Source organism: Lytechinus variegatus, chromosome 8 (assembly GCF_018143015.1).
Source record: "Lytechinus variegatus isolate NC3 chromosome 8, Lvar_3.0, whole genome shotgun sequence".
NCBI lineage: Eukaryota > Metazoa > Echinodermata > Echinoidea > Temnopleuroida > Toxopneustidae > Lytechinus > Lytechinus variegatus.
In genome coordinates, this window is record NC_054747.1 from 1318555 (window position 1) to 1341618 (window position 23064).

Here is a 23064-nt window from a genome sequence, read left to right on the forward strand (position 1 = left end):
CTCAGTATATTCCAAGTAAATTTGGAATAAAGGGAAAGTGAATTGGATTAACAAAGGTATGATTTTACTGGGTATGGAACATTCTCGTCTAACCGTCTATGCACTAAATTCAGAGGCGATTTTCTTTTTTCATCATTTTTATTAGTTATGAAATTGACAATGGCCATAGATGTCATCAATGTCATCACTCTTTGGCTGGTATAAAGGGCTAGATGAGAGTTGGAGAATAGTTGGGCCGGTATGCCTTTTCTTTTCCTAACCAAGTTCTTAACAAAAACTATCTGTTTATATATATTTCGAAATTCGAGGATATAATTTCGATTTGAAATTATGTATTTTTTCCATAATAAAAGAGCACAAATAGTAGGGGGACATTTGATATTATGTACCCCTTTCCAAAATGGTAGGGGGACGCGTCCCCCTGTCCCCCTGGGATTTCCGCCCATGGTGATGGGGGAGCTTTTGCATTTTCTAGAATAAAATTGAAAGATTTCGTGCACACTTTGGGTGAATTTTGCCCTCTCGATCGGTGGCCCCCGGATGCATACGGTCATGCATGTTTGTCATCTTAAAGTCTTTAAAAGGCCTATATTACATTGGTTTAAAACAATAGAGTTTGCAATAAGGCTCGTAATTTGCTGGAACTGCGACCCTGATCATGAAGAAACACCAGTCTGGGTCAGAAGGGAGGAAACAGGATCAAAAAGAACCCCAAGACTGTTTAATTCTCAAGAAATTTATTTTTGAATGCTCTTAGAAACGCAACTTTTACACTCAATTTTTACACCCTCAACCACACCCTCTCCCGCTCGATCGCTTCCGTATCTCACGCTTTCAAAAATATTGTGCCCCCTTCGGGATTTTGCCCCCCCCCCCAAAAAAAAAAAAAATGAAAGTGTTCCGGCACGCCTTGGTGGAAACAAATCTGAAAGAAAACATGAAACCAAGAAAGGTATTTCAGAGGGAGGTTTACCGTATACACAGGCTATAGGCCTACAAAATAAGAACAATAATGGGAGATAAAGAAGATCACCTGCTAATAACGCATGTGAATTAGAAAACGTTCTGAATAGATATGAATAGAACATTGAAATGCTATCCAAACATTGTGATTCATAATGCTGGTCTTTGTATTTTAATGTTCTATGTATAGGCCTACACCTCAGCTTTGAGAAAAGGACATTCATAGGCCTTACTACAGATATGATTGGCAAATGCACGTTCTTTAGAGGTGTAGATCAAAAGGGGGTGGATGAAGAAAATAAGTCTAGAAAGAAAAGAATTAGACAGCCAGACAGAGAGAAAGAAGGAAAGAAAGGAAGGAAGAAAATAAGTCTAGAAAGAAAAGAATTAGACAGCCAGACAGAGAGAAAGAAGGAAAGAAAGGAAGGAAGAAAGAAAGAAAGAAAGGAAGGAAGGAAGAGAGAGAGAAAGAAAGAAAGAAAAAAAGAAAGGAAGGAAGGAGAGAGAGAGAGAAAGAAAGAAAGAAAGAAAGAAGGAAAGAAAGAAAGAAAGAAAGAAAGAAAGAAAAAACTTTCTATCAACGCGTGTATACATCCATGGCCATGCGCTCGCCGGAACTACACACATTGCAATCCATCGTGTGTGGCCCCCTGCTGTGACCGTAGATGCTGGGGTGAATTATCTTCGCGGACCGAGGTCAAGAAACAGGTGTTTCTATACTTAAATTTAATCTCTTGAGGGCAATAGGATTTGTATTACTGGGAGAAGATATTTGTTGATAAGGAAGAATGGGGTATACAGCCCTCAAACGAGAGATTTTCGTCATGATTTTCAATTTAAAAATGCAGCATTTATCACCTTAATTACACAACATTATGATATATCTAGTTAGAAACCATGGTTTTAGACAATTATTCACCTTTACATCACAATTCACAATTATATGCAATATTTAGAGTCAAGCAAAGCCAAATTCTGTCAAAATTATATGTCCCATGTTACAATGTACACAATACTTTTAGGACCTATGGCAGCCATTTTGGATTTCAAAGTACACCATTTATTACCTCCACCATGTCCACGACCCATGTGATGTATTTAGTTAGAAATAATGTTTAAGACAATATCTTTACTCGTACATCACAGTTATATGCATTTTATGATTCTCACTCTTGTGAAAATTAGTTTCCCTGTTCGCATGTTACATAATTTAGTTAGGGCTTGTAGAGGTTATTTTGAATGTCAAAATACAGTATTTATCACCTATATGAAAGAAGAAATGCGATGATAAAAAAAATGTTTTCAAACAACGCTTTACTCATACAACAGGATTATATGGATGTCATAGTCAAGCAAATCCAAATTCGTACAAAATTATATGTCCCAATTCAGATTGTAGATAATACTGTTAGGGCCTATAGGGGCCATTTTGAATTTCATAATACAGTATTTATCTCATGCATGACAAAAGAAATGATATGTCTTGCTATAAAACATGTTGTCAGACAATATTTTACTCATAGATCACAATTACATGCATTTTATGTTTCTTACTCGTGTGAAAATTAGTTTCTCTATTCGCATTGTACATGATGAATATAGGGGCTATGGCGGCCATTTTGAATTTCAAAATACAGCATTTACCACATAAATGGCATATTTACAACTATGTTTTTAGTCAGTATTCCACTCGTTTATCTTAATAATATGCATTTTAATGTTCAATCTTCTCATTTCTTTGGCCTCGGTCATTGCCATTGTACATAATACTCTTTGGGCCAGTGGCGGCTATTTTAGATATCGAAATACAGCAATGTTCCCATATTTGACATAATAAGTAATATATCTCATTAGTAATGATGATTTGCATATATTACTTCGTTCATACATCGCGATTTTTGCAATTTAGTGCTCATTTTTGTGAAAATTAGTTTTCCCTATTCATATTGTACATGATAGTGTATACCATGGCCTATGGCGGCCATTTTGAATATCAGGAAGATAAATATTTTGTCAAAAATTATTTTTTAAGATTGTATTTCACTCCTGCCACACAATTTCATGCATTTCACAGCCAATGTGCGGACAATTTTATGAATTTCATGAGTGTTTTGCATATTTTGGCGGCCATATTGGATTTTGCCAATTTGCGGAAAATGCTCAAGGTTACACGAGTGGCATCATTCAGATTCGTAATCAGCACCCTCGAATTGACAAGAAACCATAAAAAAATATTGTATATATAAAAAAACAAGGTTTGGTCAATTTCCTATGGGGCCTATCCTGGACTAATTGCATCCAATCTGTACCTAATGTATTCCATTCCATTGAAACAAAGCGGTAGTGTTAAAGGGGGGAAAAGTATGCATAGTACTTGTGATAAGCTTTACATCTTGCATTCCTGAAGTGTTACCTATAGCGCCTATAGGATCTTCTATTAGCAGAACATTTTACTAAATGTAGACAAATTCCATGCATATTTTTTTATTAAAAAAATGAACTGGGAGCAAGCATGAGTTGCCATACAGTGCACCAATGACTTGATACCACAACCTGGACCCAATATATTCAGTCCATTAGCCAAAAATTGTAGGAATGTCTTATTCGTGTGTTAAATGAAAAGACATCGGGTTTTTTTTATTCTTTTATTTTTTTAAGTAGAACCAGATAAGAAAGTTTTGCTAGGGCTTCAAAATCAGGTACAGACCCTGATTGAAACTCTGATCAGCAAGTGTGTCTCCACGCAAAGACTAGCACATACAAAACTTGCTGTTTGAGGCTTCAGTACACAAGGCATGAGTAGGCTGCACATTCAGACCCTTATCTCGAGTGAAGGGTTTGCACAGCAGACTGGGGGGGGGGGGGAGGCTGGCCATGCAAAACACACAATCAGGTTGGCATTTTTACGTGTTTGTTCACGGTTGGGGAGGGGGATGTGGAGAGGGGGCTGAAGCCTGCCGAGCCCCCCCCCCGCTTCCGCGTCCCCTGATAACAACAGTTGTATGTTACAAGGGTGGTGAATGCTTTCTCAGATAAGTGTCGTCTGTACATCATTTATTAATGGTCTAGTCTGTTCAAAATCACTTTTAATAATGCCTACTTGTTAGACCTGCATTAGCTTCTCCGGCATCAGACAAGAAACAAAATAAATGAATAAAATAGGTTCGCAAGAGGCACCATTCAGGAAACAACTTTCTAATTTGAAATTAATTAGCCATTCAATTGATAAGTTGGCCAATAATAAGTTAATAAATCATATATAAAGGCTTGAAAATATGTATGCACAATTGTACGATGCTTGATCCATCGTTGGCATATTCTCCGAAAGAAATACTTAGGTTAATTATCTCATGGTATATATTCCCTTTGATATTTGATTTCCACAAGTTTTTAGACCAGAATAGCAATTTGTTTGTCTTTTTTTTTTAACTGGCCGTTTTGTATAGTGTTTTAGTATTATTTTCGTGTGATTTTTAAAAAGTGATTACCAACTTTCTGCTGGTTAGCTTAGCTTTGAATGTAACAAGGGGAAAATCATGATGACATCGGAACACGTTTTAAATAATATAGATAATGATTAATAATAAGTATAGTAACGAAACAAGTTTCTAAATAAGCCAGTTCGTAGTTCCTTTCTGCGCATGATCAAAAGATTCTCCGCATGATCAGAAGAAGGTAATTTGTACTAATGTGACATGGTGCTTTAAAATCTAATGAGATAAGCACCAACTTTGATGTCTTGATTATTCTATTCTTTTGAACTGTCGTTTTCATTTACATCCAAAAAAAAAACAATGCTTCCACGAACGACTGGTATTTCAGTTTGTCAAGTACATTGTGCAACATGCTAAGATATGCATTCAAAGTAGGAATGCAACAAATACCTTCATTAAGTGTTCATTTGTGTGCTATTCTAGTCACCTGGTCTATTCAATTTCTTCATCCTGCTATGTAAGGCAAGCTTACGTAATATCTTGCTTTGAAATCTGCCTATCATGATGAAAGAAATGAAAGGTCATTTGACCAAAATTGCCTATGAAGTAACTACGAACTGGTCTATTCATGAACAACTCAGGCTTGACGCTGAGACTACGATTTATCTTTGGGACTGCTTCCCCGATAGGAATTGGATGTCGCAACGTCATCGTTGCCATGGAAACTGATGAAAATCTCGAAAGTGAAGATGTAGATCAGATGCCAGAGGACAAAAGAAAGCGAGGGTGAAATCTTATATTATATCATATATGCTGTGAGGGAAAGCATGCAACAACAAGTGCACGCTGATACATATTTTTTTCTTCTACGCTCTTTTGCATTCATCATGTTCAGATTGATATTTCTCATTATTTTAGTCCTTCTTACTCTTCTTTAAATCATAAACATTCTTCATCTTATTAAAGGACAAGTCCACCCCAACAAAAACTTGATTTGAATATAAAGAGAAAAATTCAACAAGCATCCCACTGAAAATAAATAGACAGTGCATGAAAACCTCATCAGTCATGCCAGTCCTCTCATTTGCATTTCGACCTGGATGTGCACAACTATTGACTTTTCTGTGAAATTATCTAAGCGAAACTTTAAAATATCATAACTTTCTTATTTCATATCCGATTTTGATGAAATTTTCAGCGTTATGCTTGTTTAATTTGTCTCTTTTTATATTTGCTTGTGTTGTTTGGGTGGACTTGTCTTTAAGCAGAAAGTCCTCTCAAATACAAGACCTTGTTATGCCTCCTGTATAAACATGGTAATTTGTACCCTAAATTTACATCGTTTTTATCGAAGTAGAAAATTATTAAAAGTTTGGCGAAAACAGGGCCCCGCAGATATTCGATCTTTTTTATTCACGAAATTCATACAATTCTGAATAGACATACATAGTAAGTTCTGAATGTGTGAACGATGAGGTGATTTGGAATCGACCCTGCTTTCCAATTTCCAAATTCTAAATCAAGTGGGCGAAATATAACGTAAAAAAATATATCTGCCGCTATGGTGGGTCGTTTATGAATCGTATGATATGTATTTCTTTGTAGTGTGGGATGTCGGATGTTGTTATCGATATCATGAATATATTAAAATGCATTCGTGATGAATTCATTTTTCCTGTTTGAACGTTACTTTCATTTACATTTTATTGTCATAAATGTAATAGTATCCAGTAGGCGGTAAGCCAGATAACTATGATACCAATTTGCTGATCAGGAATTTGAGGTTCGTGTGGTTTATTTATATGGGCCTAACTTACTTTATTGTACTTGATAATTTCAAAATATTCCATGTTTATTCGAGTTTCATTCTACTTTACGTTTTTATTCAATTCATACAAGCGGGACGTACAGTAACCGCCGCTGTCCGCCCCCCCCCCGATCCACACCAGGGACAGCGGATTGGTTTTGAAAGTGTGTGTGGGGGGGGGGGGCTGGCCATGCAAAAAAACACAATCAGATGGCCATTTTTACGTTTATGTGCACGGTTTTGGGTTTTGGAAAACAAAAATGTGGGGGGGGGGGAGGGTGGGAGGATGAGGCTGAAGATCCCAGCCCCCACCGCTTCCGTTGCCCCTGCACAGTACCATATAATGGCCTTTGTGTCTATTTCGCACTTCTGAAAAAACTTTTCATAGCATTAATTCATTAAGAAACATAATTGTTGGATTTCTTTTAAAAAATCCATGCAGTATATTTTTTCATAATAGTATTTAATCAATATTATTCGGTGAATAAGAAAAAAATGAGTTAGGCCTACATGTTGGTTTTGATTTTGTGCAAATCAAATAGAATCTACTGTGTTCAGCTAATTAAAGCAATCAATTATGCATCGAACGATGATTGGTCGTATCGCCGTTTTATTATGACGTAGGCGTATTCATCACGTTGTTATCCAATGAGCGCACCGGAAAAAGACCCCAGCAAAGCATGTCGAGAGAAATTTTAATGAATGAATGAACTTGCGTGAGCTGAGAGCTCGCGCTCCTGTACTGTTGACTGTACATAATAGCGCGTGCATGCAAGATCAAGACTCGCCAATTGTTTACATCGCTACCGGCCGGCTACACAGCGAGCACCCTGCATGCGGTTTGGAATGCAAGTTTTGTGAAGAAAGATTTTTTTTTCGAACTTCTCAAGACAAATGAAGCGTAGCATCTCTTATAAAACGTACAGGTGAGCTTAAATTTGATCCATAGTGTAGTGGTGATTGATGCTTTTACATGCCTCCGGGGACCACATGAAATTCGCGTGGATTTTTTTTTGCTGCTTTTGAAAATGATGCAGCAAGTTTGTCCTTGTGCATCTTGACTGCAGCCGCCCGCCGTCTGCCGTCTTCAACTTGTTGCGCTGGATTGACTGTTCCTTCGCAAGCTTCGGCAAGTTGACTTCTCTGTACGTTGTGGAAGTCTTTATATTCAGCAAGGAAGTCGATTTGTTTCCTTCAGACTTTAGCCTTAGAGTGGAAGTTTTCTCAAGGATATAAACATTTGTGAGATTTTTATACATTTTCGTCGACATTACGAGGTTGAATTTTCGCTTCCTTTTTTAGTACTTAGTAGGCCTAGTCTTTTAAGTTGAGCTATGTTTTTAATCAATGTTTGATTAAAAAGTATAATGTCTCTCTCATCTCGGTCACGTCACTGTGTTGCGTGATGGTATCACTCTGTTTTTATGCCATCTTCATTCATTCATGATGTATTGATGGAGATGTGCATGCCGTTGGTATATATAGATTAGACTAAGTTATGGCATGTTAAGGAAGGGGGGGGGTAGCATGTGCCATCAACACAGGCAGGGTGATGCAATTTGGTGTGCATTCCTGACTGCGTTTGCATTGTGATGCAAAATCCAAGAATTTTTGAGATGGAGATGAATGCGGGGCCGGGATTGATGTGCAAAAAAGCGCACTTGGAACAATGACAAATGGGCATTATCCTGGTTTAAGTCGCCACTCCATTCACTGCTGTTCATTTCGTCAGTGGCGATGACTTCTTTCATCTCCCATTGACTTTGTACACAACGAGAGCACACACACGAGAAGAGAGGTGACTTATTTCAGGATAATGCCGACAAATGTTTTCATGTTTATTTATGCATCTTTCTTTATTCACAAGTTCTTAAGTGTTCAGGGAAAATATATACACAGGGCTGTCGCCAGGGGGGGGGGGGTGCGGAGGGTGCGAACGCACCCCCCTTCAGAACAAAAAAAAAAACACACAGACACCGAAACTGCATTGAGGAACAATAGGCATGTTGACCAGTATGTACTTTCTATATCCATTCTGGCCGGCGGGCTATATAACTGCATGAAATTGAGTTAATACGTTGTTTTTGTGTTTTTTTTTCATAAAAAGCACCCCCCTAGAAAAAAAGCTGGTGACGGCCCTGATACATGTAGCTCTTTCTCATTCTTAAGGTAGGCCCACAGGCTACAGGTACAGTAACTGCCTAAAAATAGTTGATTCCTCTCGTACCACAGAAATCTGCCCATCCTTTGGCTTGAGAATAGAACTCTTTGGAAGGGGTATGGTGGCCCTTAATATAAGTTCTAACACGTGTTGATTATTCTGGCCTAGAAACTTGCTGTGAGTTGGGCGAATTGTGAGTTGTTTTTCTGCTCTGAAGCGCCTTGAGCATCTAATCAAGATGGAAAGTGCACTTTATAAATTTTATGTATTATATTGTTATTATTACTTGTACTAGTTATAATGCAAGTTGAAATCACCCTAGAGCATCCCCTCATTTTGTCTCCCTTTTCCAGTATTACACCACGACCCACGTACAGAAGAAGTCAGAACTCTGGTCGACGTTGAGTTCGACCTCGAACAAGAGCCCGCAAGCACCAATGGCATCTATGCACTGTTCGTTTCCTGTGGATCTCCATGAACTGCAGCCTCGTCCCAGCATGCATCTGGATGAATGCTGTCAAGTTCCTGATGTGATGAACCACAAGAGGAGACCCCAAAAGCTTACCATACAGAAGGTGAGTTTCTTTTTGACACCAAAACTTTAAAACCTTAAAATGACAAGTCCGTCCCAACAAAACATTGATTTGAATAAAAAGAGAAATCCAACAAGCATAACAATGAAAATTTCATCAAAATCGGATGTATAAGAAATTTATGACATTCAAAAGTTTTGCTTAATTTCACAATTGACAGTTTATGTATTCACTCCGTGGTCGGTACCGGGCATGCTAATGGAGACTGATGACGTCATCCACTCACTATTTCTTTTTATTTTATTATGAAATATATTCTAATTCATTCTCATTGTCAAGTGAAACAATAATTAACTTTCATCCCTGAACATGTGAACAAAAATTGTAAAGTTGCTAATGACATTGCCAGAGTTTTTGGGACATAGCAACAAGGAATACTGGATCATTCAAAATTCTATTATAACTCGTTGAATTCACGAATGAAATATTTACAATGGGGAGTTTATGCATGAAGAATCCTCTCACTCAATGATTTTCGCTGGTCTTTTGATCTCGCCCAATCAGATGGAAGCATTTCAGTATTTAAAACAAATACGGTACTAGTGAAAACTGCTTTTTCTTTCATGAAATCTCTCCTGGTAATGGACTGTTCAGTCTTGGGGCTCATTTCATAAAGCTATTTGTATGCTACGAATGACTACAAAGGACTGACTTTACAAACGACTGGTTACCCTTTCTTGTGCTACAGTGTATATCCCTATGTAGCTGACTTAGAACATCTTCCAGTCGTATGTTAGGTTGTGCGTAACTTTGCAAACAGCTTTATGAAACACCCCCCTGTTTCAGCTTTCTTCACATCCTTGGGGTCCTTAGAGTCATTTATTTTGAAGAAACCAAAGTATTCAAGTTATTCCTTTCATGAATTAACCTGCAGGGATAAACCAGTACTGACCATAGTATACCTCTTGCAAGCGTAGAATTTAGTAATTGCACATTGTACAGTTCATTGTATGACAATTTCCATGGTGGAAATGTCTGTTTATCTGGAGTTCTGGACATTATTTTTTTTATCAAGCACCACTTCAAAAAGAGGAATGTCAATCAGGTGTCTGAAGCCTTGCAATTGAATAAGATGGCATGCTGAGACACAAGTCTGCTGGTATCTGAAGTGCAAGAATAAAATAATTTGGTTGTACATGTAGTTTTCGTGTATGCACAGGTGGTACATGTCTTTAGTATATGTAGGCCCCTTGCTGTAAATAGCTCCTCACTATTATTCAGCATAATCACTCGCTGCCTTTTAAAGTGGATTGAGCTTTATGCATAGAATTTGAACTGAATCGCATTTTATGCATTCAAACAAAGAGTCGGTTGCATTTTAATGTACTTTTCTCTATCACAGCAGAACTATGTGCTTCTTATTAATAGGCATTTTATAACAAAATTGGCAAGGAAATTGCTCATCCTGCACAATATACAAAGAGCAGGGAACTGTTTGTTAAATACAGTGCAAGCAGGATGAAAAGTCTTCAATAAAGTGTCCTGCTTTAGAAATTGCCAGGCTTTGGAAGTCCCCCCCCAATTTTCAAATTTAATGTACTTTTTGCATGGATTATGAATCCCTAATGACATTTTAATAGAAATTCTATGGGATAGAACAATTTCCCAGTTTCCAAGCTGTTTGTTCGCAGGGAAAAAACAAACAAATGCATTGAGAATCAAACCAGAAAAAACTCTTGACACACAAACCCATATCATTGGTAGCCATAATCTCCATTTTCACCATAACCCGATTTAACAATGCAATTTCTAGAGGTTACCGAGTTCATAGTCGGTTGAACTTTAAATGGCTGGTGAGGAAAATTGTACACAAAAACGTTGAGTTCAATGCAAGGTTTGTCATTAAAAATAGTTTTGTGGTAGAGGTGCAAGGGTATAGTGAGTTAGCGAGGCAGCGCATTCCATTGTTAATATCCCAGAAAAATAACTGCTTCTATAATTTGTGAGGCGCCAGCTTTTTAAGCAGCTTTTTGCTTGAAATTCATTGTGATGTCATGTTTTCTACTTGCGTTAAGTGCATGGTTTTGTTTTTATATAGCGTACATGTATTTTATTCATGGCCTTGTTTTTACGAGTTTACTAACGAGTTGCATTATTGTTCACAAACAAATATGGAGTCATTGGCTGTTTGAAATTCTAGTTATGCGCAAAAATTAATGTATTGTACATTTTCATAGATTTAATAGTTTTTTGGGGCATAATTTGCCTACTTTTCTTCTATACATTGTTGAAAAGTTTGGGTTATTTTACAGTTCTTCAGTCTTTTGTCAAGACAACTTGGTGTAATGACCGTATGGGTGGCGAGAGTTCCATTTTTTGTGCTTGGCATTTCCAACTTAATAGAGGTTCAGTCAACAGATTTGTATCAAGCACTATTGACTTCTATATGGTTAAAACTTAAAAGTCCCTCGAAGAACTTTGTCATAATAAAGAAATACATCTCTTTAATACTCCTACATGATAAAAGAGTGTTATTTGGGGGCCAAGGTGCACAAACAAATCTTGTGATTTGGGTGGGGGAGGGAGGGTAGCAGATCTTGTGGCTGGTATATATCCCTTATTGCCATACTATTACATGTGGGCAATTCCATAAAATATGTACGTCCAACCCCCTATTTGGGGTAGTTGAATTAAATTTTCTGTCTCTGATTTCTTGATCTCTTCATGCTCTCAAATGACCATGACATGGTTAGTTTATGAAAGGAAGTAAAAATTGAGAAAAATGGGGGTTGGACGTACAAAAAGGTTGACCATTTTATGGAATTGCCCATGTATTTTAACCATTAGAAAGGTGACAAAGTTTCATCCTTCGTATCTGTATGGGAATATCAAATTCATGTATGTACATGTATGCCTACTTCGTATAGCCAAGAGGCAGAACTCCAATTTGTCCTACACATGAAGGAGTTGAGATTATCCTCTTCAGATATTTAGTTTATTGTTGCAGTTTAAACAAGCGTTGAACCTTATCAATGGGTAGGTGTTTGAGTGGGGGAAGTGAATGTATTGATACAAACAGGGATTAGACTATGTAATCCATTGAGAGTTAAACATGCCACAGAAGGGGCAAGCAAACAATGGATAGATTTGGAAGTACAGTCAAGCTTGGTATGATCATGACTCCCCTTTCTTTTCATTCTTCTCAGCTCTTGAGTTGGGATTTTTTTCCCTGTTTGCTGAAAAGGAAAAGCTTTCGAAAGCTAACTGTGCCATTTATAGCGCTAAGCTGGTCATTCAACTTGGAAGCTTTACAGTAGTCATGACAGTTTTGTGCTGCAAAGGACTGTTGGATTCTCATGTTCACAGCAATAGCATAATTAATCTTTAAAGAGTGAATGATTTCTTAGCATCACTCAGAGAATGATATCTTATAGAAACATTTACTTTTCCTAGAACAAGTAAAGGCCTATTTACTTTTCGCTTAATATTCTGAGCAGTGCTGCAGTCCCCGTAATGTTTTTAACAAGTTTTTTAAAGCTCGAGAGTGGTCCAATTTTTTAGACTTACATGGTTGAAATATATGGTCCTGTCCCTGACCATTGGCCTAGTACTGGTAGGTCCATGCCCTGACTGAAACTCTACCCCAGGTAGAACTTTTGCTAACTATTTTCTTGACCCAACTTGAAGGCCTAATTTAATGTTATAGACAAAATACAAAAATAAAAGGGGAGATATTAATATGTACATGGATGCCTTTCTATCAACTTAAAAACTCTGAACCCCCCCAAAAAATAAATGCTTTTGATACCGTTATTATCAAAGATTTTGTGTAATTTCTATCGTGCTGATAATAATAGAACACATTGTGTACGTGATGAAATTAAGATGGTGTTTCCAGTGACATTGTATTTCACTTTTTTGAAGCACTAAATGATTTTCGGATGCGATTCGCTCTGGGCTTCATTTTTGTAACATATCACAGACACAGGCGACAAGTTGGACCTTGCAGCTCAGATTTTTAAAAAGTCGGATCAATGTTAGCCAATGCCTTTAGGTTGACTAGAGGATTAGGATCTTTGCTTGCAGCTTATTTGGTGCATTTGCTTTTATGTTGAGTATTTAAGCATGCAATGAGTATCGGCATGATCATGAATATTGGCCATAAACTTGGCCCTCTGCATAAACTCGTAAGGGTACACACTGTACACGTTTTTGGGTGGGGGAGGGGGCATACTTACAATGTACGCCAGCCCATGCACATGTAGGCCCTGTATGTAGGCCTATAAAAGTAGGCCTACATGTAGGTCTATGCATTGGATGCATTACATCAAGTGTAGTCCAAGGCTATGAGTTGGGGGTTTCAAGTTCATATTGACTGAGTAGCTAGCGTAGGAGTCCAAGGCGGGGGAAATCATTTCCTATTCATTTCCATAAAGAGAAATTGAGAAGTATCGAGAGAAACTAGGTAAGCTACTTTCGGCTACTCCATAGAACCCTTGGGAGGATGTATTGCATAAAACGTGTCAAGCACTGGCAACTATTAGTTTGATAAATCTACTGTAGGAACTCTCAAAACACTTGCTCAGTTTTGAATAGTTGATCCTTAGGATTTCCTTCCCCTGCTTAAGATTCAATTTCATGTTGTTTTTTCTCCAGCTTTGGGAAGGTCTAAAAATTAGCTCCTGTCTGTAAATCACAAAATAGCCCTTATTAACAAACATTTCTGTAGGCCTGCTCTATCCTCTAAAGTTCACCCTGACAAAAAGATTGTGGTCAAAATAGCAGAAATTGTTATTAGAATTTTACTTATTTAATTTGTGATGTCATATGCAGCTTTCTTACATTTATCATACTTATGGAAAAAAATCGATGAAATGTCATTTTCGCATAAAATTAATTTTTTTTTTTCAATACCTTCAGTATAGCAATAGACAATTCATTTCACACCCATTCCTAGAAGAAAAGAGTTATAACAACCCATTCAAAAATTGAAAATGCTCGCTTATGACGTATCACAATCCAAAACTTCAAATTCTAATAACTTTCTTAATCTTTGATGGCTTTCTTCATGCCTTCAATATTTTATATGATTTCTTTTCTGTTTTTACAACAAACTTTTCTTCAGTGTGAAGTGTGAACTTCCCCTTTAATCCTGAAATGAATGAAAGGATTCTAGAAGTAAATACTAATTTGTTGCCTTTCTTGACGACTATCGTGATGAATGCCTGCCCGACGAGCCTGCAATGATTTGTCAAGAAGACTTGTCTTGATTATTGCGACATCATAGTGGCGACAAGTCGTCACCGTGGGGATCACAGAGTCTTAGCAATGTAGGGATCATTCCTCATTAGGTAAACCTTTTAATCAGATGCTAGCTTTATTTTAGTGCAATATCCAGACTTTGTTGCTCATTTAAAAAAACAAAACGACAATTTGTTTTAATATGCCCGAGAAAGCAGGAATGAGAATAGAAAACCTAAAAAGAATGTTGAAACATGAATAGAGAAATGCCCCCCCCCAAAAAAAAATCAAAACCTAGTCTGCAAACACAGACTCATATTTGATACTTCAACCAATAATGGGTCTAGAGTGAAGACTAGACATGAATCTAGTCTCACTAATTCAGACTCTTCATTCCAAATTGTGAAAACTATTCAAGGGTCTAGACTACTCAACTGTCTAATGGTTCTCGGCAGTTTTTCAGCATCAAGTTGGAGAGGAGTACTACCAAATATACATAGTAAAAACAGAAGAGAACAACTCCAAGCTATGATATTGCGATGATTTTCAAATAGAGACCTTTACACTACAGTATGTGTTAGCCTTGCATCTATGTGAAAGGTTGGTCTGAAATGTTAGACTAATTCAGGAATATGTGTGATTGCAATCATTTTCTTCAAGCTGGCAAGGGAGTATAAGGACAGCTGTGCGATTTCTGAACGATAGTTTCCAATGGATTTCGTGATTTTTAACTCTGGCGTCATCTTTGAGATGTTGTGATTTGAGAAAGACTAGTGCGGTGGTGTATCATGCACAGCATTAGGCCTAGAAACACTCCAGAGCATGATCGGTTAAGGGTTCGCATTGAGGTGAAAAATTTTTTTTAAGGTACTTTTATCAAATTTGCTTTTAAAATAATCTTTGTTATCTCAGGTTTCAAAAAACTAAGTTTCATGAAGATTGATGATTCCGAAAGTACCGGAATAGTCCATTTTATTCATGGGGGTGCTGCTACCTCTCATCACGGACGGACATTTTTACTCAAATTAAATTCACTCTAGTTTTATTGTTTTTAAAGTTACTCTAATTTGGTTTGGATGTTCTTGCACTCTGAACATTTCTCTATTATCAGACATAATATAGTAGAAAAAAAATATTGGGAACTAATTTTTTTTGGTAGGTGTTAACATTTCCATTTTGAAATTTCCGTCCGTGATGGAAGAAAAGATGAAAAGTTTTTTTATTCTTTATCAGAGTAGAAATAAAAAATAAAAAGGTTTAGAGGTATCTCTCTAAACACTGTACATTATTTTATTTGAACATGGCTAAAATCCATACAGTTTATCCATATCATAAAGTCAGTCAAAAATGATCACGGACGGACATTAATTTGATCACGGACGGACAAAGTTAATTCACTCAAATTCATTTCACTCTAGTTTTATTGTTTTCAAAGTTACTCCAATTTTTTTAATGGTCTTGCTCTCTGAACATTAATCTATCATCAAACATAAATTAGTAGGGAAAAAATATGGGAAGTAAACTTTCCTTGTAGATGTTAACATTTCCGTCCGTCCATGATGAAATTAATGTCCGTCCGTGATCATTTTTATTAGGATAATGTCTATGGACTCAGCTTTTTATTCTTAATCAGAATAGAAACAGAAATAAAAGTGTGTAGAAGTATTTCACTGGACACTGTTCATCATTTTATTTGAACATAGCTAAAATCCATACATTTTATGCATTTAATAAATCAATGAAAAATGATCACAGACGGACATTAATTTCATCACGGACGGACGAGTGAAATACTTGTGGAAAGATTCATATATGCAAATGAGAAACTTTGCTGAGCAGATTATGAGTTTAATTTTAGCTTCTAATTGCAGTGAAAAATGGCTCTGAGAATTATTCAGAACTCAAATGGAATAAGCCTACAACTCTTCACAATTTTTTGTGATATCTTTGTTTGGCCGTTATTGGGGCTATATTGTTGTCAGGAAAATTGTTAAGCATTATTGGAATGCAGATAGAGTTGAAAAGCTGCATGTACATGTATATGCCAAAAAAGCGGGAAACAAAGTATGGCAAGAACAAGTCCAAAGCTGTAGATTTCATCAATTCAAGCTTGCAGAAAGTGATGGAGAAGAAGTAGAATGCAATGCATAATCTGATAAGCAGAAAAATCAATTTTTCCATGTTCAAACTTATGGATTCACAATGCTTCTAACAGAACATAGGTTTATGAAAATTACATGAATACCTTTTTTTCGAAGTCCATTTTGGAGCTAATTTTAAGCAAATCGCTTATCTGGTAAACTGTGAAAATGCATAAAGCTTGCAATGTAGTGTTTAGAAGTTAAGCTTTGGATTGGAATATCAATTTCAATTTTGGATTCGGTCAGGGCCTAAATACATGAGGGCTGTTGATGTTATGGGGTGTCTCCGCTTTGATATATGCAAAAGATGGATTTAAAGAGAGCCCCTGACAAGTGTTGATCAAACAAGCATAAGGATCAGTGACCTGTTAATCTTTTAGATTTAGTTTTTGGACCTTAAAAAAACATCTTTGCTCTTGGAAAATTAATGCCTAAAATCATCATGATCATAAAAATACTTGTATCAACATGATCAATAATGAACTAGCTGTTGATTTTGAACCTACTTGTATTCTACACTTTAAAAAGACAATAGGGGAAGGCGGGGTAAGTTGTGACACTTTTTGCATTTTGCACGTTAGAATTGATATGACTAGTAATATTGTAGAAATAAGTACCTTACCTTTAAATTTGATTCTTGGGAAATATTTTTCACTTATATATAACTTTCTACCCCACGCTGAATGTCATTGTGACCTTTGAAAAAAAGGATGTCAAATTGCTCAACTTGCCCCATCTGTGGGGTAAGTTGTGCCATCGTCTGGGGTAAGTTGAGCCACAAAAACTATGTAAAAAATGTGTGCGGGAAGAACCAGGATGTCAATTTTTCATTTAAAGTCTTTTCACTTGCTAATTCTCTATGAATACTAGCATCTTCTGAAAGTAAAAGGACTGTCATGTGAATTTGCTCCTTTCTGCCTGCATATCAATGGCTTTTTACGTTTTTTATTTTTTTATTATACAGTTGTACATCACCTATTCTTTACGTTCGATTTTGACAAGAAATGTGTTAAGAGCAATCGTATGTCTAGATTATACTGTGCGTCTAGCATAGAAATCAAGTTGCTACATCTTAAATCAAGTTGCAGCAACTTGATTGAAGTTGTAGCAACTTGATTGTGCAACTAATACTGTTTAATATTATTAAAATATGTACAAATCATCAAAACAATTGCATTTGTTTACCAAAAAAGTACTAAGAACTTTTTACAGAGTACTTCCATTGTATTTTAATTGTGTCCGTCCGTGATGTCCGTCCATGATGTCCGTCCGTGATGGAAAATATTTGCAATTCTCTCGGAAGTTTGATATTGGTTAAGAATTCAATATGCTGAACATAGAAGCTAACATACCTGAGTGTTAGGTGCATTAACAATAATTGGTCCATGTAAAGCTGTTTAGATAGAAACAATAAAAATGTACAAAAATTCTAAAAACCACATTTCTATCTTGTCCGTCCGTGATATGGCACATTTAGTGGATACCTGTGTTTGTAGGTAACCATGGCAACAAACTTTTTTAATCATTCAGCATACTATGTCCTACCCTTCACTATAAAACACAAAGGAACCTTGTTCATCTTATTTCTAATTTGTTACAAGCCTTCAAAACTTTCAAAATCTATCAAATGTCCGTCCGTGATGAACCGATCATGCTCACCAATGTTCATTTTAACTTTTATTGGGGGAAAAATGACTTGCACCGATTTGTAACCGGCATACTGTACAACCATGGCTTTATACATGTAGTATGCCACAGATAATTATCACATAGTGTTATGCTCAAAGTTATTGTAATATACATGTAGGTCTGATTAAAGAGAAATGCCAGTAGTTGCAGTAAACGCTGATTTCATGAGAAAGTCTGTAAAACCAGGCTTAATTGTCAGAATATAATCGAGGATCTAGCTCTGGTACAGTTTAATACATAAACTGAACTTTGTGAAATTTTGAAATCTACGCTGAAAAACGTTCACACTTAAGATTACCAACACAGATAGGCACACGTGGGACAGTGTATTATTATTGCTGAAATAAAGACCCGACGGAAGTGACCGAATCCGCGCTTATTTTGCTTATTTCTCAGCAATTACACAATTTCTCCCAGAATCCTTTGGCACATATTTTTTATTCATACAAACAGACACTTGAGTGGTCATTATATTAGATTCTGTAAAAAGTCATTTTGAGATTGTTACCAAAACTGGAATTTATCTTTAACAATATAGGTTTTATAAAAATGGACCATTTGTAATTCTTGGCCCTCCTCTTGATAAAGGTATTGACATAGGGTTTGGAATTTACTTTTTAATATCAATATTGGAATTTTTTCAAATTTAAATACAGAAAGTTAAATCTGCATAACATTTGGTCATGGGCTTCCATGTATTTGGTTATTCTGCAGTCACAGACCCTCATTAGAACTTTGATCAACAAGTGTGCCTCCACGCAAAGACTAGCACATACAAAACTTGCTATTCCAATACGGCCTTCAGTACACAAGGCATGAGCAGGCTGCACATTCAGACCCTTATTTCGAGTGAAGGGTTTGCCCAGCAGACTAGTATTTGGTCTACGTTTGCTTTCAATACATATTGATTTTAATACCAAGGACAAAACATTTAATGGCAAATTATAAAAGGAATATTGTATCCCACAGACCCACCCACCTATATACATGCATCTCTGAATTAAAGTCTGAAATTTATGAAGAATAAATACTTCCGCTACTATCGATCATGGTGTAGGTGGGTTGGTTGGCTAGGTCTATTTCACCTTTTGTCTGAAATGGGCCTAATCAATAATCGCCTATTGTGTGCAAGGGGGTAGGGATCCAAGCAAATCAATTTGAAAGAGCAGTTAAACTATTGGAGTCAATGTGGTTCTATTGAAAGGGATTCTTGCAAAGGATTAGGCCCAATGGTTTGACATCTATACCTCTTGAAGTTGATACATCTAGCTGTTGTCAAAGAAGATGGGCAGTATTGTCCCAAAGGCCCATTTACATTGCCCAAAACATGTGTTGACCAGGTACATGTAGACCCACAAGTAGTAAATGTTGACTTTTGAGCAAATCTAATCTATACATTTCTTGTACATTTTCACTTTCAATCACTTGAGTTTGTGGCTTTGTGTAATGATTGTTATTTTGCTTGACCTATTTTGGTATTTTGTTTTGTAATTATGTATTTGTGTGATTTTCATTCAATGAATCCATTCAACTTCCAATTTCTGCACGTAGGCCTAGATACATACAGTAATTGAAAACTTCTTTGTTTTCATTTCCCTTTAAAGGTTTTCGTTAAAGTCAACTTTCATTTTCAAGCTTAATCAATGCTTTGATTCTTAAGTTTTGCTTGAAATTCTTTCAATAATATTGCTGGTTAAATAAATCAACAAAAATATTTAGTGCACATAGTGTACCCCCATTATAGTGTGAATGAACCCAGCAAGAACAGGAAAGGGTTGAGAGATACAGAAAGTCGAGAAAGTGTATTGTGGATCAATGTGATGGAGCGTGACTTGTACTATTGTATCTTTGATCGTTTTGATGAATCACTTTCAAACACGTCTATGCCAAATGGAAGTATTTGTCCATTCGGTCAAGAATTCTTCTCTGCACTTTTGCGGTCATTCACCTGAAGATGCTATTCTTAGCACTTTGAGAGGTAGCAGGGCCTCTAACACAGAGGTTAGCGAGTAATCGTACGCTTGTTTTTCCATGATTGATTGTACATTGTAGTCAATGCAATCATTCGTAGAGAAATGTTTTACGATCATTGCTATGCTTTGTGTTATGGGCCCGATCTACTAATAGCCTATAGGCCTACATGTATGGATAATTTGTCTGTATTGAAATTTGAAATGGTTAAACATTAAATGTAACCCCCAGCCCCCATTTTGTTTCTTATTGATTTGTAGAATCAGGGCCCTCCGCCCAGCAAACATTGATGGGGAAAATGTGGGATAGTTTATGGAAAATTACATTAAAACATTATATGGAAAATTACATTACAACATTATGCTTTTCACACTGTACTTTATAACCCCGGGAAATTGGTAGGCCTAAGGGGGCCTTAGCCCCACAAATTTCCCGGGGTTAGGGCTAGCTCGGTAAATAGTATGGTACTATCTGGCCCTGCAAAAAGCAGGGTTAGCCGGCTTATTGTGGTGCTAGCACTACAATTGCGATTCTGAGAGATGTAGTGTGAAACGAAACTGGGCCAAGGAATAGTGGGGCTAAGCAATAGCCAATCACAGAAGTCGAAATTGCACGTTGATCATGCTCTGTATGGTAAGATCATCAATATTCATGAGCTGTGGGATAGTCCGGGGTTACAGCATTAACCCCGGCAAGGCAGATAGATGGGGTTTATAAGAAAGACGGTGTGAATCAAAAAACGATACTATAGGTGGTTTCAGACCGCCTCGAAGTTCGCCAGTTCCAGGTATTCTCTGATCGGGAAATTTACCCCGATCAGAAAATACCAGGTATTTTGGTAATGTGAAAGCAAACTACGCGTAATCTCCCCGAAAGAAAATACCCGCTAAATAGTAGGTACTTGGTGAAATTACGAGAAGTTTCGTGGGGATTTTTCCAAGGTCGCAGGTATTTTGGCGATGTGAAAGCAAATTACGGGAACTTTTATCCCAGCGTGTCGTTGGGCGCGGCGGCGTGGGTGGCTGCTGGGCTAGAGATTTTGAATCTCCCGCCATGCCTGCTTATCAGACCACACTGCGCATGCTCGTAACTTCGGGAACTTATCCCGAAGGATGTGTTTCGGGGCGGTGTGAATGCAGGAATAATTAACGGGTATTTTTTAGCCTTAAAAAGTTCTCGTAATGTAACGGGGATTCTTGTGATCGAGGCGGTTTGAAACCGCCTTATGGGGTAAAGGATAGTCCAAAGTTAAGGATAGTGTGGGGTTAAGGAAATGCGGTGTGAAGAGCATACTAGTTTACCCTGTGTACAATGTAGATTTTATGTCCACAATGTTCAATTTGAAATAGCATCTCCCAGTTGGGAGTCCAATATCACATGTTACTGTTTGTATCCCACTGGGCCCCACATAGCAAAGATATAACTTTGGCATAATTATAAGGCCTTAGTATTGTACTACAAAAATCAATGACAAAAATAATCATCAAGCTAAAATGACAGTAAACAAACAGACGAATAACGATAATAAAGGTACAGTGATTTAAAAGCAAAACATAAGTTAGAAAAAAAAATCCGTAAGGATTTATTTTGTTGATGAACACAGTATATAGTGTCTGCCTTTGTCTGCATAATTTAATTATGAAATGATATTGAGCAAGCCTTCATCATGCGTTATTTGCACTCAGGCCCAACCAACCACTTAACTTGGTCTCTTTATTTATAAAGTAGAGAGACAAATGTTGTAATATAGGCCTAGTATTAAACTACTGATTACCTTACTGCAATAGTGTTTCCCCCAATACCACAGAATACTGTAGTATGAAATAGTGGGGCAGCATCGATAATGAGTCAGTGTTTTCTGAAAAGTTCAGCAAGTTCATGAGGGGTCCCACAGAGGCCACTGCATTTAAAACTTTTTTCACTTTGTTTTCCAATTATTTTGTTTCTGAATTTTTTCTAAGTATACATGTACATGTAGACCCTATTCTTTTATTTCCTCTTGTGGTCTAATCCGGTTTTTTTTCACCCTTGACTTGTGCAGTTGAAGTGGTTTTTATCCAGTTTCAATTTGAATCCCATTAGTGTATGCTACACTTGATCTGGAAAGGGGGAGGCAAGGGGGGGGGGGCAGGGGGGAGGATAGGGGGGCGTAGAGAGGATAGGAGGGGCTGCGGGGAAGGGGTAGAGATTGGAGGGGGTAGACAGAAGGGGAAAGGCCATAAAAAAGGGGTTCGAAAGGAAAGGAAGAACAGGGCAGGGGTACAAGAGAGAGAGAGAGAGAGAGGGTACAGTAGTAAGTAAAAAAATATATTAGAAACCAGGACAATTACATGAAAGTTGCAAAAAAAATATTAAAAGAGGATGATAAAAGGGCAAAATAAAAATGGGGAAAGAGAAAAAGGAGATAGTACAATGAATGTTTGTGGGGGTTGTTCCCCATTTCTAATCTCTGTAAAGGCTATGTTGCACAAAAGTATTCAATTGTGATTACTTTTAATATTATTATTGCACGACATTCATGGAAAAAGGACTGGTATATACATGTATGACCCTGTATGTTTTCTCACAGGTCCTACATAGTATGTATGCCTATTCCCGGCCACTCGCTATTGACATTCAGAGGAGAATGCCAAGAGCAATTGCTGACTTTCTGTCAATGAAATATCCAATATTTTGACATTTTCCAGGAAAATTTACCTCCTGTGGCTAAGAACTGTTAAAAATAAAACATCTGGTCATGCTGTTCACGTGTGAAAAATTGCTGTGTGCTTTGTTTTGTGTGACGATGGGAGAGGTTCGCTGAACTTTTGTGAAAATGGTTAAAAAAAAGTGTAAATGGCACTCCAACAAAAAAAAAATATTAATGGTTCAGTTTGGTTTATTTTCATTTCAACTCGAGTCAATTTAACAGTAAAAGAAATAAATGAATATACAAATATATATAGTATGACAATACATGTATGACATACATGTAGATAAATAAATATTTACAATAGACACTAAACGATATGATAATCATATTTATACTATGGAGTGGAAGTTCTCCCGGAGATTAGGTTGGTTTTGATTAAAGTAAAAATCCCAGAGTTTTGGCTGAATTATTAAGAATTGAGACCAAATACAA

General features: G+C 36.9%; 1 protein-coding gene across 5 annotated transcripts in view; it reads left to right on the forward strand.

Moving 5' to 3' along the window:
• The first annotated feature begins 7002 nt into the window (after positions 1-7002).
• The window catches only part of LOC121419790 (protein c-ets-1-B-like), a 61194-nt gene continuing 45132 nt past the window's right edge, over positions 7003-23064 (forward strand). The window contains exons 1-2 of one of the 5 annotated variants that reach the window (XM_041614249.1): positions 7003-7130; positions 8719-8940. In XM_041614249.1, coding sequence (XP_041470183.1) covers positions 8803-8940 — 138 coding nt within the window. In that variant the 5' untranslated portion in view covers positions 7003-7130; positions 8719-8802. The other 4 variants (XM_041614250.1, XM_041614245.1, XM_041614246.1 and 1 more) reach the window with 4 other exon arrangements.